This window comes from Urocampus carinirostris, chromosome 7 (genome assembly GCF_059441175.1).
Source record: "Urocampus carinirostris isolate Australia breed hairy pipefish chromosome 7, RoL_Ucar_1.0, whole genome shotgun sequence".
NCBI lineage: Eukaryota > Metazoa > Chordata > Actinopteri > Syngnathiformes > Syngnathidae > Urocampus > Urocampus carinirostris.
In genome coordinates, this window is record NC_142355.1 from 37,724,391 (window position 1) to 37,745,403 (window position 21,013).

At 37.8% G+C, this 21,013-nt stretch overlaps 1 protein-coding gene across 1 annotated transcript in view; it reads left to right on the top strand.

Moving 5' to 3' along the window:
* Positions 1-19,570, top strand: part of LOC148363262 (GTPase HRas) — a 37,762-nt gene extending 18,192 nt beyond the window's left edge. The window contains exons 3-6 of the mRNA XM_088340883.1: positions 455-633; positions 6,915-7,074; positions 8,025-8,149; positions 11,882-19,570. Of these exons, the coding sequence (XP_088197009.1) occupies positions 455-633; positions 6,915-7,074; positions 8,025-8,144 (459 nt within the window). The 3' untranslated portion in view covers positions 8,145-8,149; positions 11,882-19,570. The remainder of the gene's footprint in view (positions 1-454; positions 634-6,914; positions 7,075-8,024; positions 8,150-11,881) is intronic.
* Positions 19,571-21,013: the final 1,443 nt, after the last annotated feature.

Sequence of the window (21,013 nt, forward strand, 5' to 3'; positions counted from 1 at the left end):
TAACTTTTGACTTTTTAAAGTTTTCTGAAACTTAAGAAGGATGCAACCCACCTTTAAATTGAAATAAACCATTTGATTGCATACATGCAGCCAAAACCAGAGTGCTTTTTCAGTTGTCTTTTTTAAGTCACGACAGGTCGTCCCACAATCGTACACACAGCACAGCAATAATCAGAATTGCGCAAAAGAGCGAGAGCGAGGCAAGGAGCAATACTTAAGTTTATCAGTCAATTATCGAGAGCAAAAAAGGCAACATAGCTCACAAGTGTGTACCAAATGTTGAAGCCTTGGAAGCATGTGTCCTGCCCTCTCTCCAAACAAGTATGAATCATTTTATCGGAGGCGATGTCATTTATATGGGGTCAGCAAACTCGGGCACCCCTTCAAAGAAGTGATGTATTTAAAGACTCTGTATAAAAAATGTGAAAAGTGTGAAATTGCTTTTGCTTTGCAGGACTCTTACAGGAAACAGGTTGTGATTGATGGAGAGACCTGCCTGCTCGACATCCTGGATACTGCAGGCCAGGAGGAATACAGTGCAATGAGGGACCAGTACATGAGGACCGGAGAAGGATTCCTCTGCGTGTTTGCAATCAACAACACCAAATCGTTTGAGGACATCCATCAATACAGGTGTGACTAAATATCATAATTGGGTATGTTATGACTTAGAGTGCATCCGGACAAGTATTCACAGCGCTTCACTTATTCCACACTTTGTTGTGTTACAGCCTTATTCCAAATTGTATTAATTTAATCTGTTATCTCAAAATTCTACACAAAATACTCCATTATGACAATGTGAAAACGTTTTTTTTTTTACTTTTTTGAATTCATTAAAAATAAGAATAAGAAATCACATTTACATAAGTATTCACAGTCTTTGCCATGAAGCTCAAAATTGAGCTCAGGTGCATCTTTTTTCCACGGATCATCCTTGAGATCTTTCTACAGTTTAATTGGAGTCCACCTGCAGTAAATTCAGTTGATTAAATTAATACAATTTAATCTCTTATCTCAAAATTCTACACAAGATACTCCATTAATGTGAAAATGTGACAATGTGAAAAAGTTTTTTTTTTTTAACTTTTTTTGAATTTATTAAAAATAGAAAACTAAGAAATCACATTTACATAAGTATTCACAGCCTTTGCTTAATACTTTGTTGATCCACCTTTGGCAGCAAATACAGCTTCAAGTCTTTTTGAATATGATCCCACAAGTTTAGCACACCTATCTTTAGGCAGTTTTGCCCGTTCTTCTTTACAATAAGTCTTAAGCTCATTCAGGTTGGATGGGAGACGTTTGTGCACAGCCATTTTCAGATCTCTCCAGAGATGTTCGATCGGATTCAAGTCTGGACTCTGGCTGGGCCACTCCAGGACATTCACGGAGTGGTTCTGAAGCCAATCTTTTGAGATCTTCGCTGTGTGCTTTGGGTCGTTGTCCTGCTGAAAAATGAACCTTCGCCCCAACCTGAGGTCAAGAGCGCTCTGGAGCAGGTTTTCATCCAGGATATCTCTATATATTGCTGCATTCATTGTTCCTTCTATCCTGACTAGTCTGCCAGTTCCTGCTGCTGAAAAACATCCCCACAGCATGATGCTGCCACCACCATGCTTCACTGTAGGGATGGTATTGGCCTGGTGATGAGCGGTGCCTGGTTTTCTCCAAACATGGCGCCTGGCATTCACACCAAAGAGTTCAATCTTTGTCTCATCAGACCAGAGAATTTTGTTTCTCATGGTCTGAGAGTCATTCAGGTGCTTTTTGGCAAATTCCAGACGGGCTTCCATGTTCCTTTTACTAAGGAGTGGCTTTCGTCTGGCCACTCTACCATACAGGCCTGATTGGTGGATTGCTACAGAGATGGTTGTCTTTCTGGAAGGCTCTCCTCTCTCCACAGAGGAACGCTGGAGCTCTGACAGAGTGACCATCGGGTTCTTGGTCACCTCCCTGACTAAGGCCCTTCTTCCCCAATCGCTCAGTTTAGAAGGCCGGCCAGCTCTAGGAAGAGCCACTGTGCTCATTGGGACCTTCAAAGCAGCAGACATTTTTCTGTATCCTTCCCCAGATTTGTGCCTCAAGACAATCCTGTCTCGCAGGTCTACAGACAGTTCTTTTGACTTCATGCTTGGTGTTTGTGCTCTGACATGCATACTCAACTGTGGGACCTTATAGAGACAGGTGTGTGCCTTTCCAAATCATGTCCAATCAACTTAATTTACTGCAGGTGGACTCCAATTAAGCTGTAGAAAGATCTCAAGGAGGATCAGTGGAAAAAAGATGCACCTGAGCTCAATTTTGAGCTTCATGGCAAAGGCTGTGAATACTTATGTAAATGTGATTTCTTATTCTTATTTTTAATAAATTAAAAAAAAAAAAAAAAAAAAAAAAAAACGTTTTCACATTGTCATAATGGAGTATTTGAGATTAAATTAATACAATTTGGAATGAGACTGTAACATAACAAAATGTGGAAAAAGTGAAGCGCTGTGAATACTTTCCGGATGCACTGTATTTTGGTACGTCTATGTGCATAGTTATCCCAGAAGTGTGCTTTAAATCTTCGGTTCACAACTGGTCTGACATCAGGCCCCACCATCCCACCCTAATTACAAAATAGGACAAAATCAATAAAAAATCTCCACTCTTCAAATGTGTTAAATGAAAATACTGTGCAGTCTAAAAAAGAGAAAGTAATATTGATAATAATCGCAAAATAAAATACCTTCAAGTAATAGCATTCTCTTTTAGTGCCTCCTAGTGTTAACAGGGTTTTTACGGCTTAATTAAAATCCTTAAAAATGCTCGAGTTTTAATGCGGTGTTATCAAGGCTTGAAAAATGCTTGAATTTTCGGTCATGTGCTTGTAAGGTATAATCAAAAATGATGCAGAGACTGCTTTCTATTGGTTAGGTTTTCCATTGCATTTACTCTTTCCTTGTGATCAATGTGCTGCCATTAGTTAGTATTGCATTTTCCTCTGAAGCGTCATCCCCCAACAGGTGCATGCTACACCTAAACAGCACACAATGAAACGTGTATTAGTGCAAGGATTACATATTAATGAAGTACATTTAATATGGGCTATGCAAAAAAAATTATGGTAGCGTTTCCCAGCGGTAAATTGTAATGGGAAGAACTTCCTGCAACTAAAAATGTATGCTACATATTACTGTCTGGGAAGATTGGTAGGAACCATTTAGCAAAACTAATGTGCCTGTGTTAGGGCTTGACTAGGGACATCAAAGGTAACGCCCATTCCCAAAGACAGTGTTTTGTGAGATACCAATGAGCTCGGATGTATTCGTAAAGTAGCATGAAAAGATACTCTCCCCTCATAAGTCTTAGTCATAAAGACAATGTATAGAACATTGTCACATGGTGTCAGAAGTGGGATATAAAGGCAACTGGGCACCATTCACGTAATGGTTTCTTCTGAGACAGAACTCCTCCAAATCCATCTGAAGAAGCGTCCGCTGCAACTTGTGTTGCACTGTCCGGACTGTACCATGCCAGGACAATGGGTGTGCTCAGCTCCCGACGAAGCTCCTCAAATGTTCGCAGTTGTTGCCCACTTACTGTCAGTTTTGAGCAGGGCTGTAAGAGCTCTGCAATCCGTGGCGAGAATTTTCCCACTTAGTTCACAATGCCCAGAAATTGTCTAACGCCTGCAACATTTTGTGGACAACACAACCAAAGGCTGAGCAAAGTGTTGAAGAGACTTCAACAAGAAGGACATTTAGTGTAAACACATGATAATTTACTGTGAACCATACACACAAACAAAAACAAAAAAACAAAAACGATTAAAAATGACAAAAATTACAGATATATTTGTATCTCTGCAAAATACATGTTTTACACTGGAATTTTTATTTTAGTGTCACAGGAGAAATTTGAAAATTGGCTTTGAAGGTCCTTAAAAAGTGCTCAAATTTGGTCATGAAAAAGCAGTTTGAATCCTGTGTAAAAATACTAATGTATTTAAATTGTAAAATTTATATAATATACATATATATATACATTTAGAATATGAGACAAAATAGTTGTAATACATACTTAATTTACATTCTTTAGAATACGCCTAGGTTGGAAATTTGCATTTCATCTTACCTATACTCTAGGTCCTGGAGGGAGCTGACATCATTGTCGCCCATCTTGCTGCTACGGTTCCTGGAAAACAAAATCTTGCAAAAGCATTGGGGGAAAATGAGAAAAAAATTGTGTGGTTTGGTCACTATGAGTCTTCCTTGTGCTTTTTAGTGATCGTTTTTGGTTGCACTACACCATACAGTGACATCTAGGGGTCAGATCATACAACCTGTCCTTTTAATGCTCACCTAACTGCATTTCGCTGAAATCCTAAAAGCTTCACTTCAGTAGCTTTGTCTTCAATATAACAAAATCCATATAATTAATCAGTGTTCTCCACTGTATCTGCATTTGGCCATGCTTAAGATGTGTAAACAAACTTTACTGGTGTTTTTTTGTGGTCTGAAATGGCGGGTGTCAACTCACATTTTCAAGCCATTAACGCCATCTACTGTTAAGGAGTGTATTAACCTTCAGTTATTTGTTCTTTTCCTAGCATGATTTCCCCAAGTTAAAGGCCTGCGACCAACTCGAAACTGTTCCCAAACCCACCAGTTGAGAGACGCTGATTTTAATTATGCCAAAAGATCCTAATGCTAAATTTTCCACCAGTCTTATGCCAGCTATTTGGATGATCTCAAGGGCTAGCATTTAACATACGCGGCTAACAAAAGGAAAGCCCCAACTGGAGTTTTGCAGCACCATGCTACTGACATTGATTCTGACTCAATTAGGCGAGCTGGAGTTGGGATTCCCAAGGACAGAAAAGGAGAAAGAAAGGAAATCCTTTCTTCGAATTGGCGATATGCCAACTTAAGCCAATGTATCTCCATTTAGCCCCCTTATTCATTCAATAAACGCATGCACAATGAAAGATTGGATTGCTAAATGGCAAATACTTTTGACAAGACATTATAATAAATACCCTTTGTGTTGCAATGCATCTCTGGGAAGAAATGCAGATTCATCAAAAAACATATTTTCCGCACACCTAAAAACCCCAAATTGGCGATAAATTTGATGGTACGCCTTATAACCCAGTGCGCCGTAACTACCGCAGAATACGGTGGAAAAGACTGGAAATGCATTCAGTAACTAAAGGTGTGCGTTATTACACACTACTACAGGTTTTATGGTATACTTCAATGTTCGAGCAATGCTTGATCACTCAATATCGCAATTGATTGTATGCAATGGGATTTGGACCTGGGTCGTGGCGGCGAGGGCGCCAACACTTTACCAGAGCCGCGATCCGGATTCAACTGTCGCTGTATACAGTATTTTGCGATTTTCATCAGCGAAACTTATTGACTAATCATTAAGCTATTATATGCCGTAGGTGTGTAAAGTGCCCAATGGTTATACGGTAGCTCTTACTGTAGTCTCATCTCAATTGTATGCGCTCTATAGTCCAGTGCGCCATATATATGAAAAATACATGGCAAACTGCTATTTTTAAGGGGTTAGCCATCTAATCTGATGTAGAAAATACGGTACTTACCTCACTGCGTGAAAAACCTTCTAAATTCAAGTTATCACAAGACTAGAAGCTGAACTGGGTTGTATTGATGACATACTGTAAGGTCTAGCATTGACAAATGTGGATGTCTTACTGCACTGTAACTGTGGAGGAAGGAACTAATAGATTGATCGGACCCCCTCCTCCTCCTTTTGCTGTTGGCTGCCGTGGCAATGAGGTAATGCTACTTGCCGCCTGCCTGTCGTCCATCTCCATCCTCTCCCTTGCTTCCCTTCCTCCACAACACAATTTTTCCTTCAGCAACGCGTTGCTTCCCTGCACCACCAGGGACCGAATCTTCCTCAGGGTCCCGTTGCCTGAATCTGTTTTCAGTGGTATATTAGCTTTTGTTTGCAGCATTAGTCTGTGAAACCGTGGTGGGCCATCAGGGCAGGCAAGACCTTCTCTGCTGGCCTAAATATATCAGAATCATGTGATGTCAAATATATTTTGTCCATGATTACTTATTAAGTAATTACAATTTGTCTGTCAGCTTCCTTTTACTTCTTTTCCTCTGGTTGTGCTGCTTAACGATGCACGCTGAATCCAAACGAGTGCTTTCATATTTAAGCATTCGACCAATCACATTTCAGCCATTACTTGTTCCAAGGGTCAGAAATCTACCCAGAAGCCTTCACAATCATGCTAGGGCATAACATCAGTGAGGATACAGCTTTTGGTTGAGGCAACCAGATTGTGAGTTGGCGAGTCTGCGCCTTGGGAAACATTACTGGTTTTACAAACTAAGATTGGCTAGGGTACGGTATCGGAAGAAAAGTGAGTTAAAAAAATCCCTATATCCATGGACCTTTTCAGCCCTAAATCAGATAAAACTTTATGAGAGAAATACAAAAGGACAGGCTCAACTTTCAGTATTAGCTTCCATAGTGGTGGAAAAGAACATTTTGATTGAACTGAAACGCTCCATAATCTGGATAACAGAGTAATTAGATCTCCTTGAGGTGGATGAATTATCTGCACAATAATTAAGGCTTTTTTTGTGAGTAAAATGTGGCTATACTAAATGATGGTGCAATTATATGTGGTTATTATTGATTATATGTGTCGCAGCTGTAGCTGCATTAAATTCTTTCTAGCCATAAAAGTTATTCGGGATTGGATTGAGTCAGACGTAGCACTAGTGAAGGCCTGGGTGTGAATTGAAGGCCCGCCACTACTGTGAAATGATCTGATTCTAGAATTGAATGCTGCTTTGAGACAAAGTGGACAAGAATTTAGGATTGCTAATATTTCCAAAGCTAAGTCTGTCTCGATTTCTTTTGGGTGTGATCTACAGGGAACAGATTAAACGTGTGAAGGACTCCGATGATGTTCCCATGGTGCTCGTAGGCAACAAATGTGACCTCCCAGCACGCACGGTGGACACAAGGCAAGCCCAAGAACTTGCCCGATCCTACGGAATCCCATACATCGAAACCTCGGCAAAGACACGACAGGTACATGAAATAAAGATTCATGCCAGGCAACCCTAACAGGCTACTTTCCATGATAGGCAAAATATGTTTTGAAAGTATTCTAAAGCACTGTTTTAAATACTTTTTGAGACATCCACATTTCTTTCATCCCAGTTGTTGCCGTTGCATCTCCTGTAAATGTAAATCCAAATGAAAGATAGCTTTTGCTAGACCGCACAGGCACACAGGTTGGATAATTTCCTAGGGCACAGTACAATAATTAATTACTGTGCGGCACACTGGTGTCTTCCTTTTGTTGGCCAGTTTTTTTCTTAGCCACTCTGCCTTGAAGGCCAGCATCTCGAAGTTGCCTCTTTACTGTAATTGTTGACACTGGTGTTTTGCAAGTACTATCTAACAAGGCTTTTAGTTGTGTGTCTCAAACTACAGACTTGAATTTACCTGTCATCTTGCAACTTCTCTTTCTACTCCGATGTTATCTGAAGGGACTTGTACACACTTTTGGAGATCGTCAGTTTCTTGGCAAAAGTTCTTTTTTTGGCTTATTGAAAGTTCAATCACACCCACAAGTGTGTTGCTTCAGATACTTGACAAGCTCAAAGGACGGTCAATTGTATCGCTTCCCTAACCAGCTAAACTGTTATCAGCTGTGCTAACCTCATTGCAGAAGGGTTTTCTAATCAGCTATTACCTGTCTAACACAATTAGAAAACACAACTTACTTTTAGAATATTGGAGTGCTGTGTGTTGAAAATAGGCCTCTTTACATTTATGTAATTATTGCATTACAAAGCAAAAATCTGCTGTTATATATACTGGTATATATATATATATATATATATATATATATATATATTATATTTGTATCATATTTTTTTTCAAAGCATATGGCCCGCTGGCTGCTGTTTTCCCACCCCTGATCCAGGCGAACTAATATTCATGTTTTTCTGTCTTTAATTTTGGATTTGCAGGGAGTGGAGGATGCTTTTTACACACTGGTCAGGGAAATTAGGCAACATAAACTAAGGAAGCTGAACCCACCAGATGACAGTGGTCAGGACTGTATGAGCTGTCGCTGTGTAGTATCCTGATGAAGGTGAGTATCCTTGTCCAAAAAACATGTTCATAAAGTACAAGAAGAAATGGTCAGCTACTATTGTGTCCACATTTTTGTTTTCCTCCATGGCCTAGACAGTTATTTTTTTCATACAAATACATACTGATACATATAAATACATACCAAACAGTATGGTGCTTTGCTATCACAAAGTAAACTTTACAGTGCAATAGATATCACAAGGATGTGGAAATTTGGGAGATTTCTAGAAACAAATACTTAAGCTATTGTAAAACATCCTAGAATTTTGTTTTTAAAAATGTGTTTTTACCCATTGAAAAAATAATTTTAAATATAACAGAATGTAACTTTTGAGCAGATCTTTTAATATATGATTCAATTTCCCTAAAAATTACATAAAATCCAGAATCTGGTAAATAAAAATGCAAATTTCTTATTCTTTTAAAAATAAAATGCTAAAAAAGAAGCATATGTATTTGTATCGAGACTGATGTTTTTCAAACATTGTGCCAGGTAACACGTGAGATGTTGTCTATTGTGCCCTAGGAAAATTTCCACTTTCATCTTGGCATAAAAGCATGCCATTGTTAAGTGTCTTTCTTCTAGTGATTAACCTAGTCCCTGTAACATTCACCCATATCAGTAGGTGGCAAGAGATTTATTTTTAGATACCCACCATATTTATTTGTGTACAACACGCATTTTTCAAAGTTTGGGTGCACGTTATACATGTGGTATTACTGCAAAACATTGGTTGTAATCGAAATTGACCCAGAATCGCAGCAGTGAGTGTGCCGAACTCGTAACAACTAGACTACCAGTGACAGTAGATGACAGAGCATTGGCTTTTTTTTATTATCACACTATCTTTATTCACTTTACCAGTAACGAATGTTGATTCATGTAAACTTAACAATGAATTCGTCTCCTGCAATACTTCGAATACAGTAGAAGAAAAGAATAGAATTCATTGTCATAGTAACATGTGAAACGCACAACAAAATTAACATTCATCTCTGGTACTGTGACTAAAAACTGTTACATTGAGGCAAAATACTCTGCCCTTTATTTCGTATCTTATCTTTACCACTGGTGGTCCACTCATTAAAATCCGGTGCATTCACTTCCACAACTCGGGTTCGATTCTTGTGGCATCCAACTGCAAAGTTTGACCTGAGAAAATAGTGAAACTAATTTTTTTGGGGCTTACTATTAAAAGATTTGGGGTCCGGATGACACACACGTGTGTGTTATACACAAGTTGTCTGCTCATGGGGTATTACAGGGAAATGTACTAAATGATTTACTTTATTTGATGGATTGCTTTGCCAAAAATAATAAATCATGTAAGTAAGAGTCTTGGTTATTATTTTTCTGATTTTAATTATTACTTTCTTATATTGCAAAAAAAAGGAGAACGTTACAGTGTAATGAAAATATGTTTTGTTCCACTTGCAAATAATTTTGGCAAATTTTAAGCTTTATTTTTGTTATTATACAACAGAAAAATTATTAACCATAATGAATACCCCGATAACCTGTATTACCTGTGAGAAAAACACAATAATTTAAACGGTTTTAAAAGACGGGAAAAAACACTGCTGCCCGGATTCAATTTTTAAACATTTTGGATGACCGAGTGCCCCAAAAGGTTGAGACACAATAAACAACTTTTACGAGTATTTTAAAAACTGTCACACTAAATAACTCTAATACAGCAATGACCAAAACCAGCCAAAACAAAATTTTACTCCGCTGGTAAACTAAATACCAGATGATGCTCGAATGGCACCATAGGAAATCAAAATGTCTTCCTACTATAATTCTTTCCTATTAAATTGGACAAACACAACTTTTGTGAACATTTGAATTTTGAGATATCGTGACACTGGAAATTTAGTCATTGCCTAAGTAATTTGATATAATTAGAACGTTCCCGTATTTATTCGCCTATAACGTGCATTTTTTAATTTTTTTTACCTACAAGTACTCAATTTTGGGTGCGAGTCATACATGAGGTTTTAAGGTGTTTTTGGAATGGTTGATCAGTGGAAAAATATCACTGACTAATCGCAGACTTGGATGCAATGGGATTAGAACCTGGGTCGCAGTGTTGCATGCCCCAAATCCTAACCACTATACTGCCAGTGATGCATGTTGCATACAAAAATATAATAATAATATTAATCTTCACATTACACTATTTTCATTCACTGTACTAAATACGCATGTTAGAGAATGGAGAAAACAGAAAGTCGTCGTTAAAAAAATTCCGTAAATCAACGCAAAAAAGCACTCTTTGGTGTATTTGATAATGATTCGGACTTTGAAGATCATTAAATAAATACAATCCAAATTTGTTGTTAGTATTGTAATCAGAGTTTTATGTTGTCAATCATGGCCGCACATTTTCAACAACGTTTGTCACTTAAGATGCTTAGTTTGAGCTGAGAAAAGGTTCAACAAAATTTTATACCAATTTTTGTTAAAAATACATTAGGGTGTGTAGCACCTATGATGTTAGTCAGATGAAAGAAATGTGGTTTAGAGAGTGGTTAAATTAATAAAGGAAAAGTTAATTTGAACCAAAGCCAGCAATTTAATGAACAATGAACAAGAAAATATACAACATTTGACATAAATTATAGTAAAAGAACACTTTTATTTAGTTTTAAGTGTTAGTTAAGAAATTTGGTGAATCTTGGACATGACAGGGCGACTACTCGTAGATAGTTACAATTACTTGCAAATTTACTCAGATATTAGGCAAGTCAAGTAACAATGTTTGGTTAGTTGGATCCCTTAACCACTTGGGTCGTAGGGGCACCATTTTCTGTATGTCTTGGGTCGCGCCCACCAATCTTCAGGCTAATATATGTTTTCACACTGTGTCGAACCAGGGACCTTTCGCGTGTTAGTCTGTACTACGGAAACAATATAAAACTAAAATCCACAAATATTAAAATTAGATCTCAAATTTTGTTTAAATGTCAAAATTTGTTACCATGAGCGATGCTTTCTTCGCAAACCTTTTAAAGCTACAAAAGAAACGGTGGCGAAAAAACAGCAAAACTTGTCAAGTTCAGGTTTTTTTTCATTTATTGTGTGACTCACACCAGCACCAGGTTGAGAGATTTATTTTGTCCAAGCAATGTATTGTTAACAATTGTAATTGAATCGTTTCTCCGGCGCCGTCACGAATGGCAGCCACTCCAGCAGCTCCCGTGTTATTTTCGATTGTTCTCAGTTATTTTCGATTGTTCTCAGCTTAGGGATGCTGCTGGAAAAGTGAATTTCCCTTCGGGGATGAATAAAGTATCTATCTATCTATCTATCTATCTATCTAGTGATAATCTTAAGGTTTGTCTGTTCTGCCTGCAAAGGGCGATGACAAAAAATTTGCTATCACCTCTTGTAATGATGTTTATGATGTCTTTGATGTGTATTCTTACAAAACTATGTCGAAACAAGGAACAACAAACAATACTTTGTTCAGTGAAGTAATTCATTTCATTTGATAATTTAGTTATATGATCGCATAATTATTACATGTTTCCTATCAAATATTAATACTTAATTTAAATATTGCTTTAAGCTTTTATTTATGTCTAACCTTCTTTTTAACAGGGGTTCCATCTGTTGTACACGAGAGCGCGCTATACACGAATAAATAGGGCAATCCCTTTTAGGCTGCTAGTATTCTTCCTATGATTGTATTGAACTAATGTTTTGTTGTTCTGACCCCTCCAGCTCCCATCTGCAGCTTGGAAAGAAATATTACAGCACAAAAGTCTCATGGACTTGAAAATAGGAAGAAAAAAACTGGTGAAAATATGATTGTAATTTTGGTCTCATGAGGTGAAGCTGAACCAGAGCCCCTTTTTGGGGGGGGGAAAGGACTTGAACTGACTGTCGCCCAGAAAATGCAAGGCCAGCCCTCTTTTTGTTGTTTGATGTTTTTCGTTTCATATTCAATTTAGTGAAGACCACTAATCAATGTAATCAACCCCAATGTGGTTTTGCTGGCAAACTAACTTATTGTTTTTATTGTCTCAACACTGGGTCTCTAGGGAGCGCTTCTATAACACAGGCTGTGTCTGAATGCGCACCCATGTCCTCTACACCCTTATTCATTACATTGCCTTGCGTTGTGTACAGTATTATCTCTGTTACCGCGGTTAATGCGGGACCCTCCCCCATTAAATGTGAAGATTCCCAGAGTAGCGACACCCCTCTATAAAAGCCTCCAAGTGTCAAATTTCCCTGAAGATGATGTCCCTACCGACTGATAGCTTACAACTGTAACAAAATAGAATTAAAAATAAAAAAAACACAGAACACAGAATTGCAGTTGAATGAATGGTGTTTATTATCATTATACAACCGTAAACAAAACTGGAGGGCTTCTCCTTTTAGTGTAAGAAAGCAAATTAGAGAGCAGCTGGCTAGCTGCAAGCTAGCATCAGGTCTCCCTGGATGAGCCAGGGCTTTGTGATGATAAAAATACAACTGTTCCAAATTAAGCGGTTTCCCACGAGATGTAACTTCAGGTCATTCACTTTATGGGTAACAGAGCTGGCGTCGGCTCAGCAGGGGTGGCTTGTTACGTAGCAGTAGGTCGTACCTCCTGACGCCACCTCAGTCCCTTCCTAGTCTCGATAACAATCCACGGAGCACCCAGTGATGATCACCAGTTTTTAGCGCTCTTCTGACTTTCCTCAGAGTCTTATTTAATTGATGGATTTCTTTTCAACGTAATGAGCCGCTGAAATACTAGCTATAGCTGGAGCCGTGCTTCGCAGTTTTTCTTTCGCCCACCTACCCCAGCTATTTGACTGACAGCATACACCAGCCTACCACAGTCGCGCACACAGTCACGCATTTACAACCTGCCCTGGTGACAGTATCTGCTGTGGGCTTTCTGCTGCAGAACACAATACGCGATACGTTGATATCCATGACAATAAAGACAATTAAATTCAAAATCCGCAAAGTATCAAAACTGTGAAAAGTAAACCGCGAGACAGCAAGGGATTACCGTACTTGCCTAAAATGTCTTCCCCTTATCCTGTTTGGCGTTCAAAAAGCCAGCTCACTACTTTCTCCTTGTTGCAAATCATGTGACCTTTATTCGTGTAACAATACATTTGCATGCAAGATCTAAGACAATTTATTGTGAATACATTTTTTTAACTGTATGTTCTTGAAATTGGTATATCTGATCTGCGACATTAATGTGATTCTACTACTTGCGCTGTATTTCCTGCCATGGTTTTCACAGACGCGTGCATTTTGGTCTGTATAACCAGTTGAGTGAAAATTGATGTTCCCTACTTTTCAGAGTGCATTGTGGGTTATTTTTAGTGCACTATATTTTTCCTGCACCCTAGACCCGCTATGTCAAACATAGAGCCTGCGGGCCAGGGCCGCCCCAATGTATGCTTTAATGTGACCCACCATAAATATCTGAGTACAGTTTGTCAAAAAAAGAAGCTAGTCTTTATTTATCAAGTTAATAAGTAATTGCAATGCGCTCCCTGGCCGCTAGGTAGCAGTGTTGAGCTCGTATAGCATGGGGAGTTGATCCAAGTGTAAAACTGCATTTACTCAACAAATATAAGTCAGTTAACACGTTCAATGCCAAACATGATTCTCACGTTGTTTGTGAATGAAGGTAATGTGTTTAGAAATGATCCCTTGTCATCTGTGATTATAATGTGAACAGTAGGTTACTATTGTAGGCTAAATGATAAAGCATAATACTTAAAAACAATGATAAACTAATAATTTGGAGTTGATATTATTTTACTGATCTGGTCTGCCAAAGAACAGAAAGTCTGGATTCAGCCCCAGAGCCAAAATGACATCCCTGCCGTAGACATTCAAACACTCTTACAAATTGTGCAATTCTTTATTCGTGTGCACATTCAGACACAGCCCCCTCATTCCACTGTTTTCTGTCTGGATCCATTGGACACATATTTGCCCCATAACAACTAGCATTCCACACTTAGGAACTACCTCCATTTAAAGGGGGAGGCTGAACCTGGGTATTTGTAAAAGGTGTCGTTTAACAGGTTGCCTCGCTGTAAAGAATGTGCATTCTGATTTCAATTGGACCATATGTTGTCCCCCATTTCCAGGTGAATGTATATCGTTGAATCATCTTTTATTGGAGAGAGTTGTACCCCTAGTACATATTTAAAACAGTGGCCCCACTACATACAAAATTGTAGTTAAGAGATATTGGTAAAACAAGATGTCTTTCAAGCAAAAATCTTGCCTGACAATCACATACAAGAGAAAAGCCAAGATCGAAGATGCTACCACAGCATGGGCTCATCCCAGTTAGCAAATGCATTTCCCGCCATACAGGCTCGATCCTGCACACTTATTTTGTGTTTTCTTTTGTTTTGCTCATTCAGGCTCCCTGACTCCTCCACCTCCTTTAGCAACTGGCGACTTCTTTTGTGATAGGTGTTTATAATAAACTAGAATTTTGTTATGTTGATATGGTCATCTTTATCTTACTAGTGCATTTCATATTCATTTACCATTTGAATGTTTTTAGTGATCAGCAAGATATTTTGATTGGTATTTCATCTAAGCTTCAGTTATTACTTATAGGGAAATTCGTTTCAAATTTGAGAAATTCTTGATACTAGCTCGACCCGCGAACAAATTTATCTCGTATGTGATGAGGTCACTGTATATTCAGTAAATGTATCAATTTCAGTTAGGCCCAGAAATGTTTGGATTGTGACACTTTGGTTTGGGCTCTAAATGGTACCACATTCAATTTAAACTGAAACAACTAAAACTTGAAGGTTTCATTTTAGTGTTGGAACAAAAATATTTGATGAAAAATACAGGTATGGTGGCTAATGCTCCTTCTTACTGATGATCAAATGTAATTTGACAAATATAACGACTGTGAAATATTTTCTATATTTTATGGAGAGTACTTTGTCTGGAGCTCATGGAAATGATCACTTTTTCGATTTGTGATAGTTTGCCAGACCTTTAATGCTCCACATTTGAGTTGTTACTTGTTTGAGGAGCTTTTGAAAAAAAGTTTTGTCTTGAGCAAGTGAAATACATGCTCAACTGGGTCTACATCGTGTTGCTCGTTTATAAAAAGAAAATCCCCTGGAGTAATTTTGCAACACGCCTAGGATCATTCTCCACTTTTAGTAGAATTGAAATCCATGCATGCCCGTGACATCTCCCTTGAGCTTTTCAAGTTACTCTCCAATATTTCACTCTCGTCATTCTGGTACAAGCTGGCCTAATTATTTTCTGGCCAGAATACGCTACATTGTTTTGTCAGACCTTTTTTTTGAGAGGTAAATTCTGGACTTACCATTTTCGAAGCCTTTTAATTGTTTCTGCCTTTAGGTGAATCCTTTACGTTTACTCTTTGTGATATAGCTACATTCTGGGTAGGGTTCTTAATTTCAGTGATGTTTTGAGGAGCGGATAGGGTAATCTGCAAAAATCCTGTTGTCTTTTTAGTCATCCAGTCCTTTTTAGGTTTGAAAGCTCACCAGTCAACTAATGTTTCCCTGTAATGTACAAATACATTGCCTTTGCAAAAGTATTAGTCTCCCAAGAACGTTTTTATATATTGCAACATTTTAGGCATCAAATATACAGCTATAAAACTGAAAATATTTTGTAAGAATGAACAACATGTAAGACACAATTGTAAAAAGAAACCACATATTTTCAAAATTTTATATTGTGCTCACAAATATAAAATTTACAAGTTGGCAATTCAAAAATATTGCCCCCTTTTAAGGTCATACTTTTTTACAACCTCCTTTTGCTGCGATCGCGGCCACAAGTCTCTCTTGAAACCAAAATATTTGCCTATTTTTCCTTGCAAAACAGCTATTTTTTTTTTTTTATCTTTCCACAAACGCTCTATAGGTTTGGCGATTCTAAAGCATTTGTATTGTTAGTTTTAAACAATTCTTTTGTAGATATTGCTTTATGTTTAGGGTCATTGTTCTGTTGGAATTTGAACCTGTGTCCTTTTCTCAGGTCTCTTGTAGACTCCTAACAGATTTTCTGCCAGAATCTCTCTGTATTTGGTTCCATCCATCTTGCCATCCACTCTAAAAATCTTTCCAGTCCCTGCAAAAAAAAAAAAGAAACCCCATAGCATGATGCAGCCACCGCCATGTTTGAAAGTTGGGATGGAGTTTTCAGGTTGATGCCAAACGTAACGCTTTGCATTCAGCCACTCTTCAATTATGCAGAGTGCAGTTAAGAGTTGTCTTATGCGCGGATTGTCCCCCCTCATCTGTGTATGCCTGCAGGTCATCCAATGTGATTATGGGCCTCTCGGTTGCTTCTCTGATTATTTTTTCACCCCTTTGGGCTGAAGATTTAGAGGCACGGCCAGGTCTTAGTGGTTTTATGCTCACTCCCTTTCTATATAATTGCTCGCACAGTGCTCCAAGAAATGAGTAAATGTTGTGAAATCTTCCTTTATCTAATTTTCCTGCTTTGAACTCTTACTCAACTTTATCCCGGATCTTTCCTGATGTGTTCTTTGGTCTTCATAATGGTGTCTGTTTTCCAGTGGCCCTTTCATCGATCTCACAGAGCAGATGCATTTAAGATGAGACTTAATGACACACTTTGACATTGCTAATCATTTAGGTCAACATCGTACCATTCAGAACTTATCTGGGAACTTCTGGAGTCAGGTGGATGAGTTGAGAGATCTGGGGGCTAATATTTTTACAACGCGTATTTTACCGATTTTGATTAAATATAATATATGGTTTTGAACTCAGTTGGTTCTTCAAGATTGTTTATTACATCTTTTTGATTCTTAAAAAATGTTTTTTTAGCTTTAAATTTGAAGCCTGAAAAGTGCTAATGTTCTTGGGTGGGCAATACTTTTGCTAGGCCCCTGACGGCTTTGTAGACATCCACTCCTTTTTTAATTGAAATTTCACCAGTCAATTGACGTTTCCCTGCAATGTACGAATATATTGATTTGACCATTCGTAACATTTCCAATATTCTGCTGATAAATGTATTTTTCTCCACCTTAGGGTTTTCTGTGTCACCCTTATTTGAAAGCTCCTCCGAGCACTTGTATGTTCAAAGTAACAGCGTAAAAAAAAAAATGACACACTTTGAATCCAATTTAGATCTTTTCAAGTGCATTATTGGGGACAGGTTAGCCAGGGAAGCATTTTTAATGTGAATTCTCTCAAATGACGGAGTTTACACTTTCAGGTCAATGTTACGACTTAATATATTTTTCTCAACATCTGAAATAACATCTTGTGTCACTCTCCAAAGGTTTTGGAGCGTAATTATGTTGACCTTAGTTATTCTGGTTTGGGATGCATCTGCCTTACATTCTTTGCTGAGTCTTTGTGGGAGAATGATGATAATGTTTAATAGTTATTAACAGCAATGGTTACTGTTCAATATATTGGTGCTGGTGCAGTACAATTGATGTCTGTTTAATTGAAACTGCACTGTTTGTAAGGGAGGGTACAGTGCTTTTGCACACTTCCTAGGGCTTGGAAGCATTGCCTACAAAATTGTAGCAACATGCTATGCTTGCACAGTTACAAAACCTGTTTTAGGTAGAAATAAACGTTTCCTTTTTTTTTTTTAAACAATTTGCTCATATTGCTTTCTCTGCTTCTAAATCTCACTAGAGATGTTTCATCCATTTCAAAGGGTAGCACCTACACTTGCTTATACCTCAAATGCTTAATACTACACACAACTCAAGAACCATGTGTATACTGTACCTGTATGTGAGTTATTATTGTGTGTGACGGATACTGTATCAGGTTGCGGTATTTGTCCTTACCGATTTGCTTGTGTCCTACGCTACTGCATTCATTTGCTATATAAAAAAATACACCTACACTAACCTGTACTTACTTTGCAGCTTCTTAAATTTACACATGAGAATTTCTGTCTGTTTACTTTTTGCACAAATAGAGAAAAATGATGTTGGATTTAGACGCTCGCTATACACAGGGTTTGTACGGGTGCTTGAAATCCTTGAAAATGCCTAAATTTCAATGTTCTGTTTTCAAGAGTTGAAAAGTGTAAAAATGTAATTGTAAAATGCTTGAAATTATTGTCATGTTTTACAAGTCTGCTTAAAAATTGGGCTGAGACTGCCCTCTGATAGCTTCACTTTGCCTTTGCATTTCTTTGCCCCTCGTGGTCGACAACAGCTGGCATTAATTTGTATGGCATTGTCCTTCAAAGCCTTATTGCCCCCCCTACGGGACAGGTGCATGCTACACCTAAACAGGGCACTATGAAAGGTGTATTAAGGCAAGGATTATGTATCAATTTTGGACTTTTTTTATGGGCCATAAAAAAATTAAGGTAGAATTTCCCAGGGGTAAATTGTAAAGGGAAGACTTTTCTGCAGATGGACATGTGAGCTACATTTTACAGTACGGTTTTACTTAAAAACTACATTGCTGTGAAAAAGTATTTGCCACCTTCCTGATTTCTGTTTATTTATTTTTCTTTGCATATTTTTCACTCACAAAGGTTTTCGATCAATAAACCAATTTTGCTGTCTGTGAAGGAACTTTGGCTCACTCTTCTTTTCTAAATTGTTTAAATTCTGCCATATTGGAGGAATTTCTAGCATGGACTACCCATTTAAGGAAACACCACAGTTTCTTAATTGGATTTAAATACGAACATTCACTTGTCCACTCCAGAACCTCCTTCTTGTTTTTTTGAGCCATTCATAAGTGGACTTACTGGTGAGTTTCGGATCGTTGTCCTGCTGCATGATCCAAGAGCAGTTGAGTTTGAGGGAACAGATTGATGGCCGGATGTTCACCTTCAGGATCTTCTGGTAAACACCAGAATTTATCATTCCGTCAACCACAGCGAGTCTTTTTGCCCTGAGACCGCAAAGTATCCCCAGACAATGACAATGCCATCCGCCATGTTTGACTGTTGGCATCATGTCCTTTTTGTCAAATGCTGAGTCATGTTTACAACAGATGCAACGGGCTGCACACTTTCCAAAAAGTTCAGTTTTGTCATGCATCAGTCCACAGAACGTTTCTACAAGAGTCTTGAGGATAATGAAGATGCTTTTTGGTAAATGTGAGACAACTTTGCGTTCTTGTGGGTATTGTTTCAGCCTGTTCTGCCCCCAATTACTTTTACACTTAGGGCCAGATAGGTTTTTTTTTTTTTATGTGCCTCAATAAATGGAATCAACATTTCAAAACTTCATTTTATATTTTCTTGGGTTGTCTGTGATTTTAAAATTGGTTTGATGATCTGAAACTTTTTTGAGTCGTGAATAGTCAAAAAAACACAGAATTCATTTAGGGCGCAAATACTTATTCACAGCACCTTATTTGGGGAGATATTACAAATGCACTTACTTGAAATGTTTGTGAAAAATATTTTCACACATGTATTGTTCAGATCCACAAATAGATCCTCGCGATTTACTCAAGATCTAAAAACATATGTCTTGTTAAATGCACATGCAAGATTAAAAATCAAATTTGTTAATCGCAGAAATATTTGTGGATTTGCAGAATATTCAATTCAAACCGTAATTCTTCTTTTAATGGTTCTGGAGAAATTGATAAAAAGTGCTTGAATTTGTCCATGAAAAAGGTTTACGAACCCTGTTTACAGAAATTGAAGGTGATCCTGAAGCCAATGAAATGCCAAATTGCTTCATTATTCTTGCTTCATTAGTAAATGAATGATTTCTTCTCACTCATACACCACGTAAACTAAACTATTTCCAATTTCACCTTTTCTCCACAAAATATAAATATCTTGAATCGCCATTGCATTAATGTAAATGTTTATTCTTAATTATTCATGTTTTGCTCAAAAAGGTATCAGCTGTGTCCTTCAACTCAAATTAATAGGGTGAAAACTTTTGCTCTGAAAGATTTCAATGGAAGGTTTGTCATAAATGCATGTCAAACTATACCAAATCAATGTTGTTGCTACCACAAATCTATGCATACAGTACATTCTCTGCGTTTTGGAATGTGTCGTATAGTTGCCGCATGGATACTTAGCCAATAAACCCCAAATATACTTGTCACAAAGACTGTACAGAGCTTTGGAAGTTTTGCCTTCTCAAAGTTAACTCAAGGGCTTCTCTTTTCCCTTGAACACTAATGAATGAAAGTGTGGCTGGAATTTGTAAAAAATGTTGGCTGTTTCGCTGTTTAAGATGTATTTACTCTTAATAAGATGTGTCAAATGTATTGCAGGATCAGAATAAAGGCCTTAACCTACACAAGTGTGTGACTGTTAATGTAATTTTTTTACATGTACAATGAATGTGCCATTTGCTTCTACCTACAGCAAGAGCTGGACCATCCATTTGTGTCAAAATGATAATTGACTGCTTGTGACAAAATACACATCTAGGCCAGTGACGTGGAGGCAGAGGAGGCTGTGCTTCACCTGTCATACTCACATGGCTAGTCTGTGACTTGGCATAATTATTTTATTTCTATCATTACTTAATTGGTTATTATTGTACTTTATCCATTGTGTGTGCATTTGTATCAGTGGTTGGCCCAAAACCTTTTTTATTTAAATACAGACAAAACAAACAAATATACAGTATAGTGTTTGGGGATAACGTGACGCCCTGCCCTGGCCCCTGGGGTGACCGACCCTTTCATGTTGCTGAACCAGGCTCTGGATTCAGCTCCCATTTGAGTTGCGCTTTAAATCTAGGCAAAAAAAACACACCTCCTTTAAGATGGCTTTTAATAATCAGTAGTTCAAGGATACTTTTTTTTATTTTATTTTAATCCTGTTGTACTTATTGTTTATATGTATGTATATATATATATATATATATATATATAT